At 37.5% G+C, this 22,152-nt stretch overlaps 1 protein-coding gene across 1 annotated transcript in view; it reads left to right on the plus strand.

Moving 5' to 3' along the window:
- The window catches only part of LOC115290604 (phospholipid-transporting ATPase IB-like), a 190,457-nt gene that overhangs the window by 142,102 nt on the left and 26,203 nt on the right, over positions 1-22,152 (plus strand). The window contains exons 31-34 of the mRNA XM_029938483.1: positions 117-195; positions 8,646-8,707; positions 11,910-11,966; positions 15,049-15,156. Of these exons, the coding sequence (XP_029794343.1) occupies positions 117-195; positions 8,646-8,707; positions 11,910-11,966; positions 15,049-15,156 (306 nt within the window). The remainder of the gene's footprint in view (positions 1-116; positions 196-8,645; positions 8,708-11,909; positions 11,967-15,048; positions 15,157-22,152) is intronic.

A 22,152-nucleotide genomic window follows, 5' to 3' on the forward strand; every position in this document is an offset into this window, starting at 1 on the left:
TTTTGGCTTTATAACTGTGTTTCAAATTGCAAGTATATTTCATAATGTCACATATTTTTTAGATTTAGACCAACATACTATCATAACTTTCTTGCTTTGCCTTTTTTTTCTTTTAGGTGTTTTGGCTTCAGTGTATAAATGCTTTGGCCCATTCCTTCATTCTCTTCTGGTTGCCCATGAAAATGCTGGAAAATGGTAATGGCTTCATTGTTTCATATGTTCAACAAAGCAGATTTTTCTCACTGGGGCCAGTATTTCTGTGTGTGTGTGTGTGTGTGTGTGTGTGTGTGTGTGTGTCCAAAGAAAGAACTGAAAGCAACAAAAAGGGAACTTAAAAATATTCACCTACATACAAAATTACAGTCCAGCTGATACTTAACAGTTGATCTTTAGAACTCATTTTCTTTGTCTCTAACATCCATAAATTGAGAATAAGTGCTTGTATTGTTAATTTTTAATAAATATTCGAATTGACAGGTCTAATAGAAAGCACAATCATTCTAATGAATATTAGCAAGTTTGAAATTTATGTCTATTTTCTTATATCACTTCCCAAACTTCATGCTTCAATTTGGACTATAACACAAGTTTAATACACTTTATTATTAGACCAAGTCTCCTTTTCCTGATACACAGTTTTCCAAATAACATTATGTATGAAGTTTTTCTACAGACTAACCTGGCCCAATACATCTAAATGTAGGAGAGATATTTATGAAGTGCGCAATTGCTGCGTAATGGGTTCACAGCCACAAATTAAGGTGTGAAATGTAATTTTCTTTAACTGGATTTAATTTTTATTGGGTATTACTAGCAATATATCCTTTGTCATACATTGAGTTTGAGTTGTATTTGTTGGTATTTAAAAGAATGGATCTATCATTAGTATAGCTAAAGTCCTTTTTTTTATTTTATTTTTTATGTTTTTAAAATAGTTTATTGTCAAATTGCTTTCCATACAACACCCAGTGCTCTTCCCCACAAATGCCCTCCTCCATCACCACCACCTCTTTTCCTCCCTCCCCCTTCCCCTTCAACCCTCAGTTCGTTTTCAGTATTCAATAGTCTCTCAAGTTTTGCGTCCCTTTCTCTCCTTAACTCTCTTTCCCGCTTCCCCTCCCCCTGGTCCTCCATTAGGTTTCTCCTGTTCTCCTGTTAGACCTATGAGTGCAAACATATGGTATCTGTCCTTCTCCGCCTGACTTATTTCGCTTTAGCTAAAGTCCTTCAATGTTTAAAAAAAAATGGACAATAATTTCAAATGTTAACCAATATAGCAAAATCACAAGTTTACAAAAAGTTCCCTTTACAATGGAGTTGTGAGGAGCTCCTTGGACCTGCCTTCCACCCAGATAAGCCACACTGGTCAAAACCATAAAAACACAACTGTGCACAATCTCTGGATATTGTCCTAAAGTCAAATGAAGAAACATTTATTCAAGCAAACCTACTGCAACTCGGTGAGACCATGGAGAGTCTGTGGCATTGTAGCCACCGCCTGCTCCTTTCCTATCTCAGTCACAACCTGGCTTGATGGAAACTCCACTACTGGCAGGTGTGGCCAAGGATGTAGGGTTACTAGTATTCTCAATTATCAGTCAATGTTACAGTATCTACAGGAGGGCCAGGCCACCAGCATTTCGTATCCCCTGCCCGCAGCTTTGAGTTGAAGAGGCCAAATTCTGATGAGTGTGGCCAAGAGGTTAGAGCTCTCCTTTTCCAATCAACCTGTGTCCAGAGGACAGAGTCTCTACAACAGGCTTGACAGGCTAAGAATACTGGATTCCTGATCACTCTCACCACAGCTTGCTCGTAGGGAAGAGAATCTCCAAGAGGTTGCTGGGAAGGCAAGCCAAGAAGCCAGTGACTATAATCTCACTGTCACCAAAAGTAGAGGCAGGAAGATTTTGCCTATGGTAAGAGGTAGTACATCAGAAAAGAGAGCTCCAAAACTTTCCAAAGGAAGTGACTCTTTGAAACATACTGGGGGAAGAGTTCAAGTCTAGGGATGTTCTCAAAGATAATAAATCTTAATTGAGAGCAACAAGCTAACCATAGGTCTGTTAGTTTATCAGAGAGAACCAGGGACAGAGACAGATAAAAATAGCCCTCCTGAGGTGAGAACAGATCTCAAAGACTTGTCTCAAAATTATCCCAGCCTGAATTTAACTGGATCAGACTACTGTATAATTTATGCCCCCAGAACATTGTCAAAAACAATAGAATATCCCATGGGTAATTAGTGGAGCCTAAAAACTGGTGTAATACCAAAAAATTCAGATAGCTTAATGGAAATATCAGGGAAAAGGAGTGTCAATACAGACCAGATAAGACCAAGGTGACCATATGCATGCTCAGGGCTGCACCTGACATGGAACAATACCAAGGTCTCACATTACCAGGGAAATAGACTCACTAAAATAGCCAGCCAAATCACAAAACAAATAAATATCAAAACAAATATAAGCTGTGAAAACAGGGGAGGGAAATTAGTATCCAGAGTAGCTACAGTATATTATGTAAAATGCCTAGTTTTCAGCAACACCAAAAATTACAAGATATGCAACGAGACAGGACAGCATAACCCGAAAAACAAGGAGGTAACAGAAACTTCCTGTGAGAGGGCCTACATGTCAGAGTTAAAAAGAGTTCAAATTAGCCAATACAAACATGTTCAAAGAACCAAAAGAAATCCTTAAAGGTATGAAGGTATGAAGACACACCAAACAGATGATCAAAAAAGAGATAGAATTTATAATAAAGAACCAAATGAAACTTTGGGAGTTGAAAACTTTTAATAACCAAAATGAAAAATCCATTAGAGGGGCTCAACAGTAAATGTAAACTGGAAGAAGAAAGAATTATGAAACTTGATGCTACATTAATGCAATTTGTGAATGCAATTTGAAAACCAGAGAGAAAATATAATGAAGAAAAATGAACACAGACTCAGAAATATGAAACTTTTAAGCACACCAATATAGGAACCAGAGGAGAACAAGAACTAAGTAGCAAAACTATTCAAGGAAATGATAGCAAAAGAGCTTCACATTAGCTGAACAACATTAATCTGTACATCCAAGGGGCTCGGTGAACTTTAAGTGAGAAAATTGCAAAGGAATCCATTCCCCCACACATGGTAGCAAAAATGTTGAAAGCCAAAAATAATAGGAGAATATTGAAAGCAGAAAAAGAAAAATGACTCATGGACAAGGGAGCTCCAGTAAGATTTGCGGATGACTTCTCATCACACACACAGAAATGGGGTCAAAAAGCAGTACTGAAAGAAAAAAAAACACTGTCAATCAAGAATCTTATGCTCAGCAAATAATTTTTCAAAAATGAAGGCAAAATGGAGACATTCCCATAATATATGCTTCTTCAGGAAATACAAAAGGAAGTTCTTCAGATTAAAAATAAGTAAATCCAGTTTACAAAGAGCATTGGTGAAGATAATTATGCAGTCATATAAGACAGTGTGAATGCATATTTCTTCTTGTGTCTTTTCATAAATGATTTAAAAAGAAATTTTGTAAAATAGTATAGATGCAAAATCTTTATCAAAATATCAACATACTAAATCTAGAAATATATATAAGATTATATACAAAAACACCAAATGAGATTTATCTCAGGAATGCAAGGTTGGCTTAGCATCCAAAAATAAATTAATGTCATACATATAACAATAAAGAACAAAAACCAGATGATTGTCTCAATAAATTCAGGAAAAGCATTTGACAAAAGTCAGTACATTTTCATGATAAAAACATTCAATAAAGAGCAGAATGGATCTTTCTCAATCTGATAAAAGATATCTACAAAGCTCTCACCGTTAACAGTATGCTTAATGGTGAAAGACTGAATGCTTTCCCCTAAAACCAAGAATAGGGGGCGCCTGGATGGCCCAGTGGGTTAAGCATCTGACTCTTAATTTCAGTTCAGGTCATGATCTCAATTTGTGAGATTGAACTTAACATCAAGTTCCATGCTGAGAGCACACAGCATGCTTCATATTCTTTCTCTCCCAATCTCTCTGCCCCTTCCCAGCTCGTGCAAACACACTCCCTCTCTGTCTCTCTCTCTGAACAAAAAAATAAATATGCTAAAAAAAATGAGTGAGACAAAGATATCATTTCCAACATTGCTATTTATCATTGTACTGGAAATTTTAGGCAGTATAGTTGGGCAAGAAAATGTAATAAAAATCATCCAGATTAGAAAAGAAAGAGTAAAATGATCTCTATTTGCATATGACATGATTATATGTATTATATATAATACATAATGCTAAAACTATATATTTATGAAATGTCAAAATACTGTTAAAGGTAATAAACAAATTAAGGTTTCAAGGAACAAGATTAACACACAGAACCAACTTTATTTCTATACAGAAAATGACATTACTATACAACAAAAATAAGAAAATGGAAAATGACTTTAAGAAAACAATTCCATTTACCATTGCATAAAAATGAAGAAAATACTTAGAAATAAATTTAACAAAAGTTCAAAATGTATACTGGGAAAATTATAAAACATTGTTGAAAGAAATTAAAGAAGGCTTAAATGAACATAATGTCATCCTATATTTATGGATTCAAAGATGTGATACTGTTTAGCTGGCAATCCCTCCCAAATCAATAAATGAATTCAATAAAGTGGCAGGATACAAAATCAATACAAAGAAAACTGTTGCATTTCTTTTTTCTTTTCTTTTTTCATTTTTTTAAAATTTTGCGATCTAGCGAGGAGGAAGAAGGGGCAGAGGGAGGGGAAGAGAGAAAATCATAGGCTCCATGCCCAGTGTGGAGCCTAGTGCAGGGCTTGATCTCATGTGAGACCATGACTTGAGCCAAAGTCTAGAGTTGGCCACTTAACTGACAGAGCCAGCCAGGTGCCCAGTGGAAATCTATTGCATTTCTGTATACTGCTAGTGAAATAGAAATTTAAGAAACAAACCCACTTGAAATTACACAAAAAATAATAAAATACCTAGAAATAAATTTAATCAAGAGGTAAAAGGCTTTATGTTCCAAAAACTGTAAGACATTGAAGAAAGAAATTGCACTGACACAAACAAATGGAAAGATGTATCATGCTCGTGGATTAAAAAAACATTATTAAAATGTTCATAATACCCAAAACAATTTAAAGATTCAGTGTAATCCCTATCAAAATACCAATAGCATTTTTCACAGAACTACAACAAATAGTCCTAAAACTTGTATGGAAACACTGCTTTGGCTTGTGGAAATCTGAGTAATTCCTAGCTCTTTATTAGAGCTGGCAAGTTTGACTTGCAGTTCTGTGGTAATTTGGTTTTTCACAGTAACTGCTCGTTGGTGGCCTGTGAAGTCTCTCAGTACACCTATACATATTGGCATTCAGCCATAGAATTTCCGGAGTTCATTCTCTGCATAGTTCCCTTATTTCCAATGTTCATTTCTACAAATTCCAGCCACCTTGGCCTCTCGAAGGTCCAGTCTCTGTCTCATTAACTCAACCAAAGTGTTGACCCATCTTTGGGCTCTTCCTCCCTGCACAGACCAGAAATTACCTCCACGGAGGAAGCAAGGGCAGTGGTAGGTCTCTCTTTCTCAGGGATCACAGTCCTGTGCTTTTTACGCAATGTCTAACAAACTTATTTCATATGTTTTGTCCAATTTTCTTTATTTTGAAAGAGTGCATGTATAAGTTGGGGAGGGAGGCAGAGGAAGAAAGAGACAGAGACAGTGAGAGAGAGAGAGAGAGAGAGAGAGAGAGAGAGAGAATCCCAAGCAGGCTCTATACCCAGTGCAGAGCTCAAAGAGGGGCTCGACCTCAAGACCATGAGACCATGACCTGAGCTGAGCTGAAATCAAGAGTTGGACACTTAGCTGACTGATCCACCCAGGTACCCCCTGTCAATTTTCTAATTGATTATAACAAGAGGAAAAGTACTGTTACTTCATGGAGGAACAGTCCTGGTCTTGCTAATTTTCTTGTCATTGGTCTGTCATGTACTGAGAAAGTTCTACTAATATATTTGTTTTCCTTTTAATTTCTCATAATTTATGGTTTAGAAATGTTTGGTTTTTGCTCCACCAATACTCCCAAGTTTTTTCATATTCATTGCAATTTGTACCATTTGGCATTATAAAATGCTTGTTTAGTTCTCTTCAATTTCTTAATTAACATTAATATCATGTTTTATGCTTTTAATTTATATTTACCTTTCTTGTAATTTGTTTTATAAACTTTATGAATTACTTTTTTAAGACCTGTTGCTTGTATGCAGCATAGAACCGTTTTGTTCTTGAGATATAATCAGAGTAATTTTTAAAAATAGGTTTTGTTTGCAATATCTCATTTGACTTTGTGTTTCCTATTTTAATATATTTTTCTAATCTTTAATGAGGTGGTCAGCTTTATTTGTGAGTTTTTTGTGTATTGCCTTCTGATATTCAAAAAGGTTCGAATTTTTGTCTTCTGCTTATTTTGATTATACATTTAATAGACATTGCTCTGCTTCTGTGGACAAATACATTTGTTTCCAAGTTATGATAAAATTATGTTTTCCATCCTTCAATTTTCTTTCCCTTTCCTCCAGCATCCCATTATCTTGCACGTTACATAAAATTCCATTACTTGTTAGCTCTGAGTATTCTTATTTGACTCCCAATTCTAGTTGGGAGTAAGCAGGCTTACCCTACTGCCCATCTCATTCACACACGCCTTCCAATATTATCTGATTCAACATCATTTCCACATTGTCTGGGCACTGAATAATTACAATCATCTCGATCATTCTAACACTATGTTTGTTTTTGGCTTTGCTTTCTTCATTTTAATTCTACAGCTAATATATCAAATGCTCACAAGTCTTTTTGCTCTGGCGTTTCCAATCTTTTCTTTGTTAGCTGGGAATAATAGGGTTTTTTCCCCCAAATTCCTTGGTGAGTATACATCATCTAATAAGTTTTGCCGATCTTCTATTTATTTGCTTTCAAACCATTTTCAAACACATTTTATACATTATACAAATGTATAGTATAGTGAATAAGAACCATATAAATCATATAGAATAGAATATCCTTTCATGGATGCTGTATCTGCTTCTTTTGTATTAATCCTCAAGAAATCTGATTTTTCTTTCCCAGCTACTGGAAGAAGTTTCTTTTAAGGGGAGCATTTGGGCTGATACTGTCTGAGGTCCTCTGCCCCCAGCCAGCTTGATATTTGCTTTCCCCTGGAGCTTTTACTGTCACTACCAAGCACAGCTTCTGCACGCACCTTGGCTGCTTTGAAACCCTAATGAGCTTCCTGAGATAGTGGACTTTTTTGTCTCACAGTCACCCTGGCGAAGATTCCATGGAGGTTTTCTCTATTTGCATCATTGGTTTTGTACCGTATCCAAGAGGAAACGAGTCTGCTTCACATCACCATGTGCATAGTGGGAGTCTGCCTTCTGTCACACCAAGTTTCTTTTTCTCTCTTCCCTTTGTGAATATGCAGTTGGACAGCATAAGTCAGTATGACTTTTTTTTTTTTTTGCAGTTTTCTCCCAGTTTCTAGGTAATAAAAGATTGTTCTCATCTATACTATCACCCCATTCCCAATAAAACTCACCAGGTTAGGTCCATATACAATCCAGACTCATTGTCACTTCCCTAGCTGGCCCCACATATTTACCTGTAGTTTCCAGCAATGAGATGCCCCAATATTTCACTGCAGATAATTTTAAGAAAGGGTATGAGTCTGTGTAATTTCAGCGAGTTCTTAACCACCAGGAGAAAATGGAATGAGCGAGCTTCTGAATTGGTTTTAAGGTCAGATTTTTGCACCCCAATATTTCCATATCCACCAGGACTAGAAGCACCAGGATATACTTGAGAATTTTATAAAGTGAAAATAAAGAGTGCCTGGGTGGCTCAGTCAGTTAAGCATCTGACTTTGGCTCAGGTCATGATCTCACAGTTCATGAGTTTGAGCCCTGTATCGGGTTCTGTGCTGACAGCTCAGGGACTGGAGCCTGCTTCAGATTCTGTAGAATCTTCAGATTCTCCCTCTCTTTCTGCCCTTCCTATGCTCGCTCACTCTCTCTCAAAAATAAATAAACATTAAAAAAAAAAGTGAAAAGAAGTGAAAAAAATCACCCAAATCTTGAGATAGTTTTAACTGTTTATAAGAAACAAGTTCATAAGTTATAGTAGACTTAGCAATAATTGAAGAGACTATGAAATTTCACTGTAAATTTAAATTATCTCTTAGGTTTATTATTTTAGTAATCCTGGAAAAGTAATAGTGTCAATGACATTATATCAAAATCCTTAAAATCCTAATCTTGTTTCCCAGTGCCACTCATTAAATTGGACTTTCAGTTTGCCAGATGGTTTATTTTCAAGTGAAAGTAAGTTTAATAATCACATCCATGTGCTCTTTGCAATGTATTGATTCGTTTGTTGCTTAATGTATATTTGGAGAGAGTGAGAAATGGAAAAGTGACACAGTGATGGGCAAAGCAAGCATTGTTGTCACTTTAGAAATATGCCCAATAATTGAGAAGCAGTTTTGGTGGCTAGAATGGGTATCTTTGGTAAAAATAATTTCAAATTTATGTTTCAGACTCTATAAAAATAAATGACTTTTTCACTTTTCAGATATGGTCTTACAAGGGGGTTATACTACAGACTATTTGTTTCTTGGAAATTTTATTTATACGGTAAGGCCACCCATATGATTCAGTATCTTTTTCTAGTGTTTAATTGAAAAATTCAAGCATTGTAAGAATTTCATAAATTTTAAGTCTCCCTCATGCTCCAATTCCTTTTCCAAGAAGGAACTGTTATCGTGTTTGCTTGTGGTGTGTGTGTGTGTGTGTGTGTGTGTGTGTGTGTGTGTGTGTGTGTAATGTCTAGGAATGTGAAATACATATAACTAATGTACATATCCTCTCTTTCTTTGCACAAGTACAGAGGTGCTCTTCTCTGGTTATTTCACTCCACAACATGCCTGGGTGATGGTTTCATATCAGCCCATAAATATCAGCTTCATTCTTCCAGGGCCACTTGTCCGACTAACTCTTCATTATTTATTTAGCCAGTCTCCTACCAGTGGATATTAAGATTGTTTTGGGCCCTTTGCCATTATCAACAGTGTTGCAAAGACTTCGTGCACATGAGTAGGCAGATCTGTAGGACACATTCCTATAAGTGTAATTGCTGGATCAGAGGATACTGTGAATTTTGGAAATTATTACTAAATTATCCCCCCAAAAAAGTTGCACACATTTAGTTATGAGATTATCAGTTTCCCCAAGTCCCTGATGGCGGTAGGTGGCCTCACCGCACGTTTTGATCTAGCAGGTAAAATGGTATTCTACTGCAGTTTTTGCTTTGAGGATGGCAGGTCTACATGAAGTAAAATACCCCTTTCATTTCTTTTGTGTGTGTATGTGTGTGTGTAAAGGTTTGTTGAATTATTTACCTTATTCATAATTCAAAAAATTATAGGTATGTATTTAATTGAATGCTATTCCTTTGGTCTCCAAGTAGAACATCTCTCTGCATGTTTTTTTTTTTCATCTAACAACATATGTTGGAACTACAAAACTACAAGCCATGTTTTTCCTGATATTTTCTTCTGCATAAGAAGCAATTTATTGGCATAATGCCTCTTTTCACTTAAGCTAGTTGTCTTTATTCTTTCATGGTAGTGGGTGTGGTTTTTAAGTCTGTATTATATTTTCCCAAACATCACATGAGGTTAGGCAGTATTTTCCTATTTGGACATACCATACAGCAAATTTCCTTCTTTCCAGACCTCCCCACATACAGACACACACGCATGCATACAAACTGAAACGATATTCCTTGTTAAGATGCCAAAGTTGAAACAATGGATTCTCAATCTCCTAAGACCAAGGAAGGAAGGAAGGAAGGAAGGAAGGAAGGAAGGAAGGAAGGAAGGAAAGAAGGAAAGAAGGAAAGAAGGAAAGAAGGAAAGAAAGAAAAAAAGAAAAGTATATGCGGCAAAACCAGCAACAACAAACGACAGCAAAACTGATTCAGCATTGCAACCAAAGAGGTAGAGGGGACTACAGCAAGGCCAAAAACCTCAAAATGAGATGTCAAAGGAGAAATGGTAGAGTAGGCAGGGACAGCATGGTGACATCACCGATCCAGCTCTCCCGACACGCTGTTCCCGGGGCCAGTGAGGTGGAGGAAGTGCTCAGCCAAAGGACAAGCACCCGGAGGAATGGAGTATCCCTTCCGGGAGGTAGAGTCCACCTCGATGCTTTCGGGGAATTAAAGAAGGCCAGCGGAGCGGAAGCACAGTGCGGACTGCGGGTCGGGTAAGGGAGGTTCAGGATGACGGCAGAGAACGTGGAATGGCAGGCGGGGCCAGTGCCTTGGCAACTGGAAGGTATTGGAGAAGCTTCAATGGGATGCTGGAGGCCAGCTGGAGGCCAAGCCTGGAGCGGGAGGAGCGGACATAATGTCTGCCTCAGAAGTAGGGCTTTAAACAGCAAGTGCAGTTGGCTAAGCTGCCGACTTCGGCTCAGGTCATGATCTCACGGTTGGTGGGTTCGAGCCCTGCGTCAGGCTCTGTGCTGACAGGTCAGGGCCTGGAGCTGCTTCAGATTCTGTGCCTCCTTCTCTCTCTGCCCTACCCCACTCATGCTCTGTTTCTCTCTCTCTCAATAATAAGTAAACATAAAAAATTTAAATATCCAGTATATTGCCCTCTCCTGTGGCATAGCAACCCACAGCATGACAAAATCATACTTAATGAAACACTGAAAACCTTTTTTTCTGAGATGAAGAATGAGATGAAACGTAAGAAAGTTGCTTGGTGTTACCACCTGTCTTCGCCACTGCGGAGGAGTTTCTACCCAACACGACAAGATGAAGGGAGGGGTACACGCCATTGAAAGGGGAAAAACTGGTTTTAAACCATAGATGATACAAGGGTGCACAAAGAAAGTACAAAAAACGTTCTACAGATTAAATATTACAATTAATAAAAGAGGTTGGCAGTTTGCTGGATATTGGCCAATATTTAAAAACCAACTGTATTTCAATATACCAGCAATAAATATATAGAAAATAAAATATTTATATACTATTTTGCCATTATATCAAAAATAGGAAAAACATGAATAAATTTAACACATGATGTCCATGACTTCTGAGGAAAATTATAAGATTTGAGTGGAGACATTAAGAACGTCTAAATGGAGAAATATACTAGCTCATTAATTGGAATACTCAATACTATAAGGAAGTCAGCTGTCCTCAGAGTGATTTATAGATTTATTATAATCCCAATCAAAAGCCCCAGATGCCTGAAGAGCTATTTTTTTATGGTTTATTGTCAAGTTAATTTCCATATAACAGCCAGTGCTCTTCCCCAGAAGTGCCCTCCTCCATGACCATCACCCTCCTTCCCCTTTCCCCCTCCCCCTTCAGCCCTCAGTTTGTTTTCAGTATTCAAGAGTCATGATGAGCTATTTCTAAAATATATATACATATCCAAATGCAAACGGCCAAGATTAGGCCAAAATGCTTTTTATGATGATTTCAATCTACCCTGTTCAACTGTGCTTTTTATCCATAGCACTTGGATTTCTAATCAAAAAGATATCTCCCATTCGCTCTATAAAGAATGTAAATATAGGTTTATGATATAAGCATGATTTTTGTCATATGTGGAGGGGTTTCTAAATATGAAACATTTACTGAAAAGCCCTACATTCTCTTCTTAATTAGAAGCTAGCAAAACAGCAACGTAGGGGAGCAGAGTTCACTGGGCATGGGGGGGCAGGGGAGGAGGAGGCAGGGAGGCAGTGGGCTGATGTGGGCTCTAATGGAAATGTTGATACATCTTCCCAATCTATTTCCCCATTTCATCTCTTCGCACAGTACGTAGTCGTCACCGTTTGTCTGAAAGCTGGTTTAGAGACACTATCTTGGAATAAAGTGAGTGTTCTTTTGGGTAGTTCCTCAATCCCGTACAGTTGTTTGCATGTTGATTTACTTTTTAAGCTTTAGAAAAAAAAAAGCACTTTGTTCTGTTCTTCATATTTTACCTCCTTTGGTTTTGAATATTCAAGTGACGGTTTAAGCTGGATGATGGCAGGTTAGCCATCTACTGTCTTTAACAATTCAGTTCCCTGCCTTATATCTTAAATAGATTCAATTTATCATGACATTAATTGAGATCCTTAATTCATTATTATCAAAGTATAGAACTATAATAGGAAATTAGCAAATACAGAAGAGGAGGAAATAAAAATTGCCCATACCTTTCAAGGTCAGTGACATGGACATTTTGGTTTCTAGTTTTTTAGTCTTTGTTTTATGTGTGCTTGTTTTTTGTTCATAAAAATAGAATTCTAATGTACCCAATATTTTTACAATTTTTTTCACTTAATACTAGATCTTTAACATTTTTCCATATCTTTATTATTTATACCTCATTTAACAATTGTGTAATATTTTATCATTTGGATACTTATTATTTATATTATTTTTAGAATACTTGTTTTAACTTCTGTTACTGTAAAATTATATATAATCAGTACTGTTTTGAACACAGATGTACTTGTGCATTTACAGACAGGAGTAATCATTTCCCCAGGTTACTATTAAAAGTGGAACTTCTGATAAGTAGAATGTTTTTATGAGCTAATCAGTAATTTAAATGAATCTATATGTATGTACATATATACCTATAAATAAGTTGTTTTCCAAATTGCACTCAAAAGTTTATGAGAGAAAATGAATTTTAACCAGTCTGTCACCTTTGGAGAGCGAAGATTATATAGCATATTATGTATTTCTTCTCCAATGTAATCAGCAGAGAGTTCTCACCCGTACTGTCCCCAACTGAACATCAACACAATGGCAGGACTGAAGTGTCCTGAACAAAACTATTTTATTACCAATTCATAAGGCACACCAATTGCAAATGTGGTATTATACTGCATCGATGTAACAGAAATAAACAGTTATTTTCTATTCCTCCTTTTAATTGTTATTAGATTCCCTTCAGTGTGAATGTTTCTTCAATCCATGGTGACTTACACGATCTTCATATGGTGAATCTCATTTATGAATAAGGCCTCATTCAAGGCCAAAGCAGACTTAACAGAACACAGGGGGTCTCTTCTGGTCTCCTGCCCTCCAGCTCACAATGTCGGTTAGGAAGGAGCCTGGGAATTAGGGCAGGGAAGAAAAGTTCTCCCGTTTGCTCACAGGCTCCTCTGCCCTGTGGGGAAAGCCAAGCTGGGAGCCCGTGCTTCTGCACAAGCGGGTGGGGGAGGAAGAGGGTTCTGCAGGCTGCTGTTTAGACACTTGATCTTAGCCAAAAGGCCGAGAAGCAATTGCAGGCTGCTCTTTAGGTACAGATATGAGCCGGGGCCGAGAGATAACAAAATATATCTTAGAGCTGCAGTGGTGGCTGACCGCTACCCCCAAGGGGACGGTCCCAGGGATCCAAGCCACACAGGAGGCCTCCCTTTGCAGCTCATGTTTACGCCAACTATAAGGGAACAGTTACATGAAAACGCACTGAAGTGTTTGGAAAGTTTAAGCTCCGTGGTCTTGAGCCAATTCTCTTCTCCATCATCTCCTACATGATCACAAGAGAGAAATCCTTTGAGTAAGAGATTACTTCTAATGAGTTAAAAACTGCCTTTGAAAATGACTCATAAACGAGTAATAGGTACTCTAATAAACAGCAGATTGGGTTTTTCCCTCCATATCTCTGTTGCTTAGATAGGATTAAGTAATGAGCAGTACCTACTAGGATGAGAGCACTTGAACCCTTAAGAAATGATCTCATCTAGCGAATCACTGATTTATGCATAGATGGTAACTCTGAGGCACCAGGACAACCCAGCACGGGTCTCATACTCACTGTCCTTACGATTCCTCTGCTAACACAAATCATTCAAGGCAGCAGACAGGCCTACCTTCTTAGCATTTACCACGAGGAATCTGGCAGTTTCCAGTCCCAGGCATGGACAGTGATCCTTCAGCCAGTATTACCTGGATCTGAATGACACAGGTACTCTGTATGACTCCAGGTTCAGTCCGAGAGTCACAACTTCTGCTATTTTTCCAGAATTATTCATGAGGAGCAGATATGATAGGGTCAATTTTTTACCCCTCTTAATGATTTCTCTTCAAACTTTATTCTGAAAAGGATGTTAGAAAGGAAAGCTCTTTTTTTGTCAAAGATTAATTGGCCATATACTTGTGGGTCCAGTTCTGGGTTCTCTATTCTATTCCATTGGTCTATGTGTCTGTTTTTGTGCCAGGACCATACTGTCTTGATGATGACAGCTTTGTAGTAGAGGCTAAAGTCTGGGATTGTGATGCCTCCCATTTTGGTTTTCTTCTTCAATATTACTTTGGCTATTCGGGGTCTTTTGTGGTTCCATACGAATTTTAAGATAGTTTGTTCTAGCTTTGAGAAGAATGCTGGTGCAACTCTGAATGGATCAAGAAGATGTGGTGTATATATACACAATGGAATACTACATGGCAATGAGGAAGAATGAAATACGGCCATTTGTAGCAAAGTGGATGGACCTTGAGGGTGTCATGCTAAGTGAAATAAGTCAGGCAGAGAAGGATAGATACCATATGTTTGCATTCATAGGTCTAACAGGAGAGACCTGGCAGGGGACCATGGGGAGAGGGAGGGGGAAAGAGAGCAGGGGAGAGTGAGGGACACAGATCAACGGAGACTACTGAATACTGAAAACGAACCATGGACTGAAGGGGGAGTAAGAGGGAGGGACTGGGTGATGGTCATGGTGGGGGGCACTTGTGGGGAGAAGCACTGGGTGTTATATGGAAACCAATTTGACAATAAACTATTATAAAATTTAAAAAAAAAAGAAAGGAAAGCTCAAGTGTCAAGAAATCTTTCGATTTGGTGTGTGGGAACATATGGCCTGGACAAATGATCCTGTCAGTTGATAGACTTAAGTAATTTTTCCTTTTAAATGCAAAAGGCTCAAGTGTCTCTGTAATATTTTTCTTTCTACAGTTTAATCATTTGGCCATTTGGGGAAGCATAATTATATGGCTCGTGTTTTTTGCAGTTTACTGTTTCTTATGGCCCACAATTCCTATTGCTCCTGAAATGACAGGACAGGTTAGTTTCATTAACTAACCGGTGAGTATGCTTTACATTACTTGTGAAAATTTATGTTTATTAATAATAAAAGTTTGTTATCTACTTTCAAGGTAATTTGGAAAGAAAAGATAAAATCAATGCAATTAGAAATAGCTGGTGATTCAACTAAATTCTGGTTGAAGTTTTAGTTATAATATTGTTTTATCTAAAATCTCATTACTTTAGACTTCAAAATAACTTACCTATGGTTTCCAAAATTGTTATCTTTTGTGCATAACTGATAAAAGCTATAATCACTTCAGAATCATCTGAAATAGCTAATATTATCATTATATTTTTCATGTTAATGTGCTATATGCTTATTAGGTAGTTGTTATACAGTATATATGGCAACTAAAAACATTTTTATTTGAAATATAGAGACAGAAAGCAGATCATTGGTTAACTGGAGACAGAGGTGGTTGTTGGAAAATGGCAGGGAAGGGCAGGAAGGAGTGGTTACAGTGCAGGATAAAGAGACTCCTGGGGGCACTAGGTATATTCTTGATTGTGTTAAGGAGCTCATGGATATTATGTATGTCAAATATATCAAATTGTTCACTTTAAATATATATGTTCAGTTTATTCTAAGTCAATTATGCCTCGATAAAGCTGTTAATAAAATATTTATGTAAGCCTCAATTCACGAATGTGGTTGGAATACACGTCATAGTGAGGGGATGGTGGTAAGCTGGTTTTGTTCCCATTTGAAGAGAGAATATTTCTATTGTCATAATTCTGTGTTAAAATTGAGAATTTTAATGAAAAACTGTGAACTTTTACTCTAAGATCAGTAACAAGACAAGGATATTACTCTCACCACTTCTTTTCAACATAGTACTAGAAATCCTAGCCACAGCAATCAGACAAGAAAAAGAAATAAAAGGCACTCAAATTCCTAAGGAAGAAGTAAAACTGTCACTATTTGCAGATGATATAATACTATATGTAGAAAACCCTGAAGATGCCACCAAAAAAAATTACAGGAACTTATATGAATCCAGTAAGGTCACAGGTTACAAAATCAATATACATAAATCCATTGCATTTCTATACAATAATAATGAAGTAGCAGAAAGAGAAATTAAGAAAGCAATCCATTTAAAATTGCACCAAAAAAAGTAAAATACCTAGGAATAAACTTAACCAAGGAGGTCACAGATCTATACTCTGAAAACTATAAAACACTAATGAAAAAAATTAAAGATAACAAACAAATGGGAAGATATTCCATGCTCATCAATTGGGAAAATAAATATTGTTAAAATGTCTATACTACCCAAAGCAATCTACACATTTAATATCAAATACCAACTATCAAAATACCAACAGCTTTTTTCACAGAACTAGAACAAATAATCCATAAATTTGAGTAGGACCACAAAAGACACCAAATAGCCAAAGCAAACTTGAGAAAGAAGAATAAAACTAGAGGTATCATAATCCCATATTTCAAGGCATATTACAAATCTGTAGTAAACAAAATGGTATAGTATTGATATGTATATATAGACGTAGATCACAGGAACAGAATAGAGAACCCAGAAATAAACCCATTATTATATAATCAATTAATCTTCAAGAATATGCAATAGGAAAGAGACATTCCTTTCAAAATTTAGTGTTGAGAAAACTGGACAGCTAGATATAAAAGAAGAAAACTGGACCACATTCTTATACCATACACAAAAATAAACTAAAATAGATAATTTTAAATTTTGTGTTTTTCTTAATGTTTTAAGCATAAGTTGAGTGTTAAGATGGACTATGCAGTTTGTTGTTTAGATATTAAATGAAATTTATTCTTGTTACTTGTTCCTCAGTTCCTTTAAAAATCCTTTCCCCAATACACCTCTCCTGCATACATCTAGAAGAAAGCTATACTCCGCTGAGAGCCACACATTCAGTTATTCTGGGCTTGAGCTCCCTGCTGGGTCCAGGGTATCAAGGATATGTATTGTTTCAGTTCTTAAATATACTCAAATCTAGAGAGTGAAAACTAACTCCTTGACACTTGTAGCAAAGACATATTTAATTTCTTCCTTTCCTTTGATTACTAATTCTATTCATAAATCGTCTCTTTACCCTTGGTAGAACTGCCAAGATTGCTAGCAAAGATAAAGTGTTTATGTACAGAAGATCTATTGATTTTTCATCATGCACACTTCACAGAAAAGGTTTTCCACCCTGACTTTGGTATGGCATGCAGGAAATCTCTTTGCCAATCCAGAAAAAACAAACCTCCTGCAAGTAACTCCATCTGTGGTGAAGTTATCTACTTTGATTACTTTTGTTATACATATAAAAGTCAAGTGTCTCACATACTGTTAGCCAACAGATGCATGAAAAGATACTCAACATTACTAATCATCAGTGAAACACAAATCAAAACCACAAGAGATATCACCTCACACCAGTCAGAATGGCTAGTATCAAAAACACAGGAAATGACAAGTGTAGGTGAAGATATGGTGAAGAGAGAACCGCTGTGCACTGTGGGTTGGAATGGAAATGGTGCAGCCACTGTGGAAGACACTATGGAGGTTCCCCCCAAAATTAAAAGTATCGTACCATATGATCCCATAATTCCACTACTGGGTATTTACATGAACAAAAAAATACTAATTCAAAAAGGTATATGCACCCCTGTGTTTACTACACCATTATTTACAATAGTCATGATATGAAAGCAACCCAAGTATCCACTGACAGGAATAGACAAAGAAGATGTGGTATGTACACACACACACACACACACACACACACACAGGATTATTAGCCATAAAAATAATGAATTCTTGTCATTTATGAGATCATAGATGGAAGTAAAAGGTATTATGCTAAGTGAAATAAGTCAGAAAAAGACAAATACCATATGTGGTATACCAAATAACTTATGTGGAATCTAAAACCAAAACAAACTTAACAAAACAAACAGACTCTTAAATCTAAAGAACAAGCTGGTGATGTCCAGAGGGGAAATGGGTGGGGGGATGGGTGAAATAGATAAAGGGGATTAAGAGATACAAACTTCCAGGGATAGGGGCAAGATAGCAGAGAAGTAGGGAGCTCTGTAATCTTTGCCTGCCCGCATCTATCAAACTAAGAAGGACTGAAGCCACAAGACTCTGATCTACAAGAGTGGGAGGAAAAAGACAGCCTCATAGATGCCTGAGAGAGTGCGAACTGGGGAAATAAAAATGGGCTGGGGCCCTGAGCCTCGGGAACCTCCCACCCCCACCCCAGCACAGAGCGGGGGAGAGCACACAGAGCAGTGGAGAGACGAGGGGAAGAGAAAGAGAGGCTGAAAATGCTCATAGTGCTGTCTCTAGAGAAGAGAAAAACCTTGGCCCGGCACCGATAGGGATCCTATCATCACATCTTTAACTGCAGGGCATGGGGAGAGAGATCCGTCCCCCTTTAGCTGGTGTGTTTTTCTGGGGCTCATTGTGCTGATTCCAGGTGGCGCCAGGAGAAACTGCTCCCTGACTCCCCCTACTCGATCCCAGCTCAGAAGCCGTCCCCCTGCAGGAGTACATCGTATCTCGGGCAGTAGCATTAAAGTTCGTGGACTAGGATTTGGAAATGAGGCAGGGCCTGGAAAATACAACTTGGCCTGCCTGAGGCACAGTGAGATCGGACCCAAAAGAGTGGTTTGCAATGCTTGGTTCAAGAAGGGATTGAGGTGATGTGATTCTTCTCCCCAAAACCACCAAGGTGAGGCCTGGGGAGCAGCCCATGGGTCCACAGTAGAGGCAAGACTTGCCTACGCTAAACCACGCTCATCCACACTGGGGAGCTACCTTTTTTTCTTTCTCCTTCCCTGCCCCCCAGCCCAGGAAAGACCAACATTGATGCATTGCTGTGATTAGATCAATTCTTGCTATTCAGATATATTTTCCCTTATCTCATTCTTATCTCTCCCCTCTGCTGGTTTTACACTTTTAGACTATCCTTTGTCTTTTGTTGTTTTTGTCCACCCCCCCCCACCCCATTACTTTTCTTTTTTGTTTTGTTTTCTTTTTTTTCCTCTTTCCCCTTTTGGTTTGCTTGTTTGTTTGATTTGTCTATGTGTTTGCGTGCTTTTGTTCCCTGTGTGTTTGTCTGTCTATTTTCCTTTTCAGGGCTACCTCAAGAAACAAGCCAAAGTACACGTGGTGGAGAGTCCCAAATATCACTAAGTAGGGAAATAAAAGAAGCAAAGCACAAGAAGAGAAACTGAGAGACACCATTAAAAGAACACTTCCTGAACGGACAGGCCCTGAACAGTCAATAAGCCTCCTTTAATACAGCAAAACTGACAGGTGCAGAGTGCATAACAAGCTTTTAAAACTGACAAGAGACGGGAGGCTAGCCAAAATGATGAAACGGAAGAACTCTCCTCTAAAGAAATTTCATGAAGAAGTCACAGCTACACAACTGCTCAAAACAGATATAAGCAACATAACAAACCAAAAATGTAGAAAAACTGTCATAAAATTAATCGCTGGGCTTGAAAAAACCATGGAAGACATCATAGAAGCTATTGATACAATAGCTAGGAACTTTCAAAATACAATACAATTGATACAAAAACTAGGAACTTTCAAAATAGTTGTGATGAGTTTAAAAAGGCTATAAGTGAGGTGCATAATAAAATGGAGGCTGCCACTGCATGGATTGAAGAGGCAGAGAGGAGAATAGGTGAATTAGAAGACACGATTATAGAAAAAGAGGAAGCCAAGAAAAAAAAAATTGATCCAGGAGCACAAAAGGAGAACTCAAGACCTGAGTGATACAATCAAATGGAACAATACCCGTATCATAGGAATTCCTGAAGAAGAAGAAAGAGATAAAGGTCCTTAAGGGGTGCTTGATCAAATTATAGCTGAGAATTTCCCCAGTCTGGGGAAGGAAATAGACACTGAAACCCAAGAGGCACAGAGAACTCCACTCAGACTCAACCTTCAGCATGACATATCATAGTGAAACTGGCAAAATATAAGGATAAAGAGAGAATTCTGAGAGCAGCTAGGGATAAAAGGGCCCTAACATACAAAGGGAAACCTATCAGAGTGGTTACAGATCTATCTACCAAAACTTGGCAGGCCAGAAAGGAATGGCAGGAAATCTTCAATGTGATGAACAGAAAAAATATGCAGCCAAGAATCCTTTATCTGGAAAGCCTGTCATTCAAAAATAGAAGGAGAGATAAAGGTTTTCCCAAACAAACAAAAATGGAAGGAATTCATCACCACTAAACCAGCCCTACAAGAAATCCTAAGAGGGACTCTATGAGGGAAATGTCGCAAGGAACACAAGGTACCAGAGACACCACTACAAGCATGAACCCTACAGAAAACACAATGATTCTAAACCTATATTTTTCAATAATAACGCTGGATGTAAATGGACTAAATGATCCGATCAAATGACACAGAGTAGCAGAATGGATAAAAAAAAACCCAAAATCCATCTATTTTCTGTCTATAAGAGACTCATTTTAGACCTGAAGACATCTTCAGATTGAAAGTAAGGGGATGGAGAAATATCTATCATGCGACTGATAGTCAAAAGAAAGCTGGAGTAGCCATACTTATATCGAACAAACTGGACTTTAAAGTAAAGGCAGTAACAAGAGATGAAGAAGGAAACTATATAATTATAGGGACTCTCCATTAGGAAGAGCTAACAATTACAAACACCTATGCATCAAATTTGGGAGCACCCAAATACATAAAACAATTAATGACAAACAGAAACAATCTTAGTGATACAAATTTGCTAACTGCAGTGAATTTTAATACTCCACTTACAGCAATGGATGGGTCAACCAGACAGAAAACCACTAAAGAAACAATGAACTGGAATGACGACACACTGCAACAGAATGATTTGAAAGATATATTTAGAATTCCACATCATGAAGCTAGGGAATTCACTTTCTTCTTGAGTGCACATGGCACATTCTCCAAGATAGATAACATACTGGGTCATAAAGCAGCCCTCCATAAATAAAAAAGAACTGAGATCATACCACGCACACTTTCAGATCACAACGTTATGAAACTTAAAATCAATCACAGGAAAAAGTCTGGAAAACCTCCAAAAACATGGAGGTTAAAGACCACCCTACTAAAGAATGATTGGGCCAATCAGGCAATTAGAGAAGAAATTAAAAAACATATGGAAACAAATGCAAATGAAAAATACAACAATCCAAACTCTCTGGGACACAGCAAAGGCAGTTCTAAGAGGAAAGTATATTGCAATCCAGACCTATTTCAAGAAACTAGAAAAAGCGCAAATTCAAAATCTAACAGAGCACCTAAAGGAACTAGAAGGGGAGCAGCAAGAGCACACCAAACCCAGCAGAAGAAGAGAAATAATAAAGATCAGGGTATAAATAAACAATATACAATTAAAAAAAAACAGGTGAGCAGATCAATGAAGCCCAGAGTTGGTTTTTTGGAAAAATAAACAAAATTGATAAACCTCTAGCCAGGCTCCTTAGAAAGAAGAGAGAGAACACCCAAATAGACAAAATCATGAATAAAAATGGATCTATTACAACCAATCCCTCAGAAATACAAGCAATTATAAGCGAATACTATAAAAAAGTATATGCCAACAAACAGGAGAACCTAGAAGAAATGGACAAATTCCTAACCACACATGCACTACCAAAATTCAAACAGGAAGAGACAGAAAATCGGAACAGACCCATAACCAGTGAGGAAATCGAATCCATTATCAAAAATCTCCCAATGAATAAGAGCCCAGGGCCAGATGGCTTCCCTAGGGAATTCTACCAGACATTTAAAGCAGGGTTAATGCCCATTTTTCTCAAGCTATTCCAAAAAATAGAAATAGAAGGAAAAATTTCAGACTCATTCTACGAAACCAGCATCACTTTGATTCCCAAACCAGATAGAGATCCAACAAAAAAAGAGAACTACAGACCGATATCCTTAATGAATACAGATGCAAAAATAC

Source organism: Suricata suricatta, chromosome 4, assembly GCF_006229205.1.
Source record: "Suricata suricatta isolate VVHF042 chromosome 4, meerkat_22Aug2017_6uvM2_HiC, whole genome shotgun sequence".
In the NCBI taxonomy this organism is placed as follows: Eukaryota; Metazoa; Chordata; class Mammalia; order Carnivora; family Herpestidae; genus Suricata; species Suricata suricatta.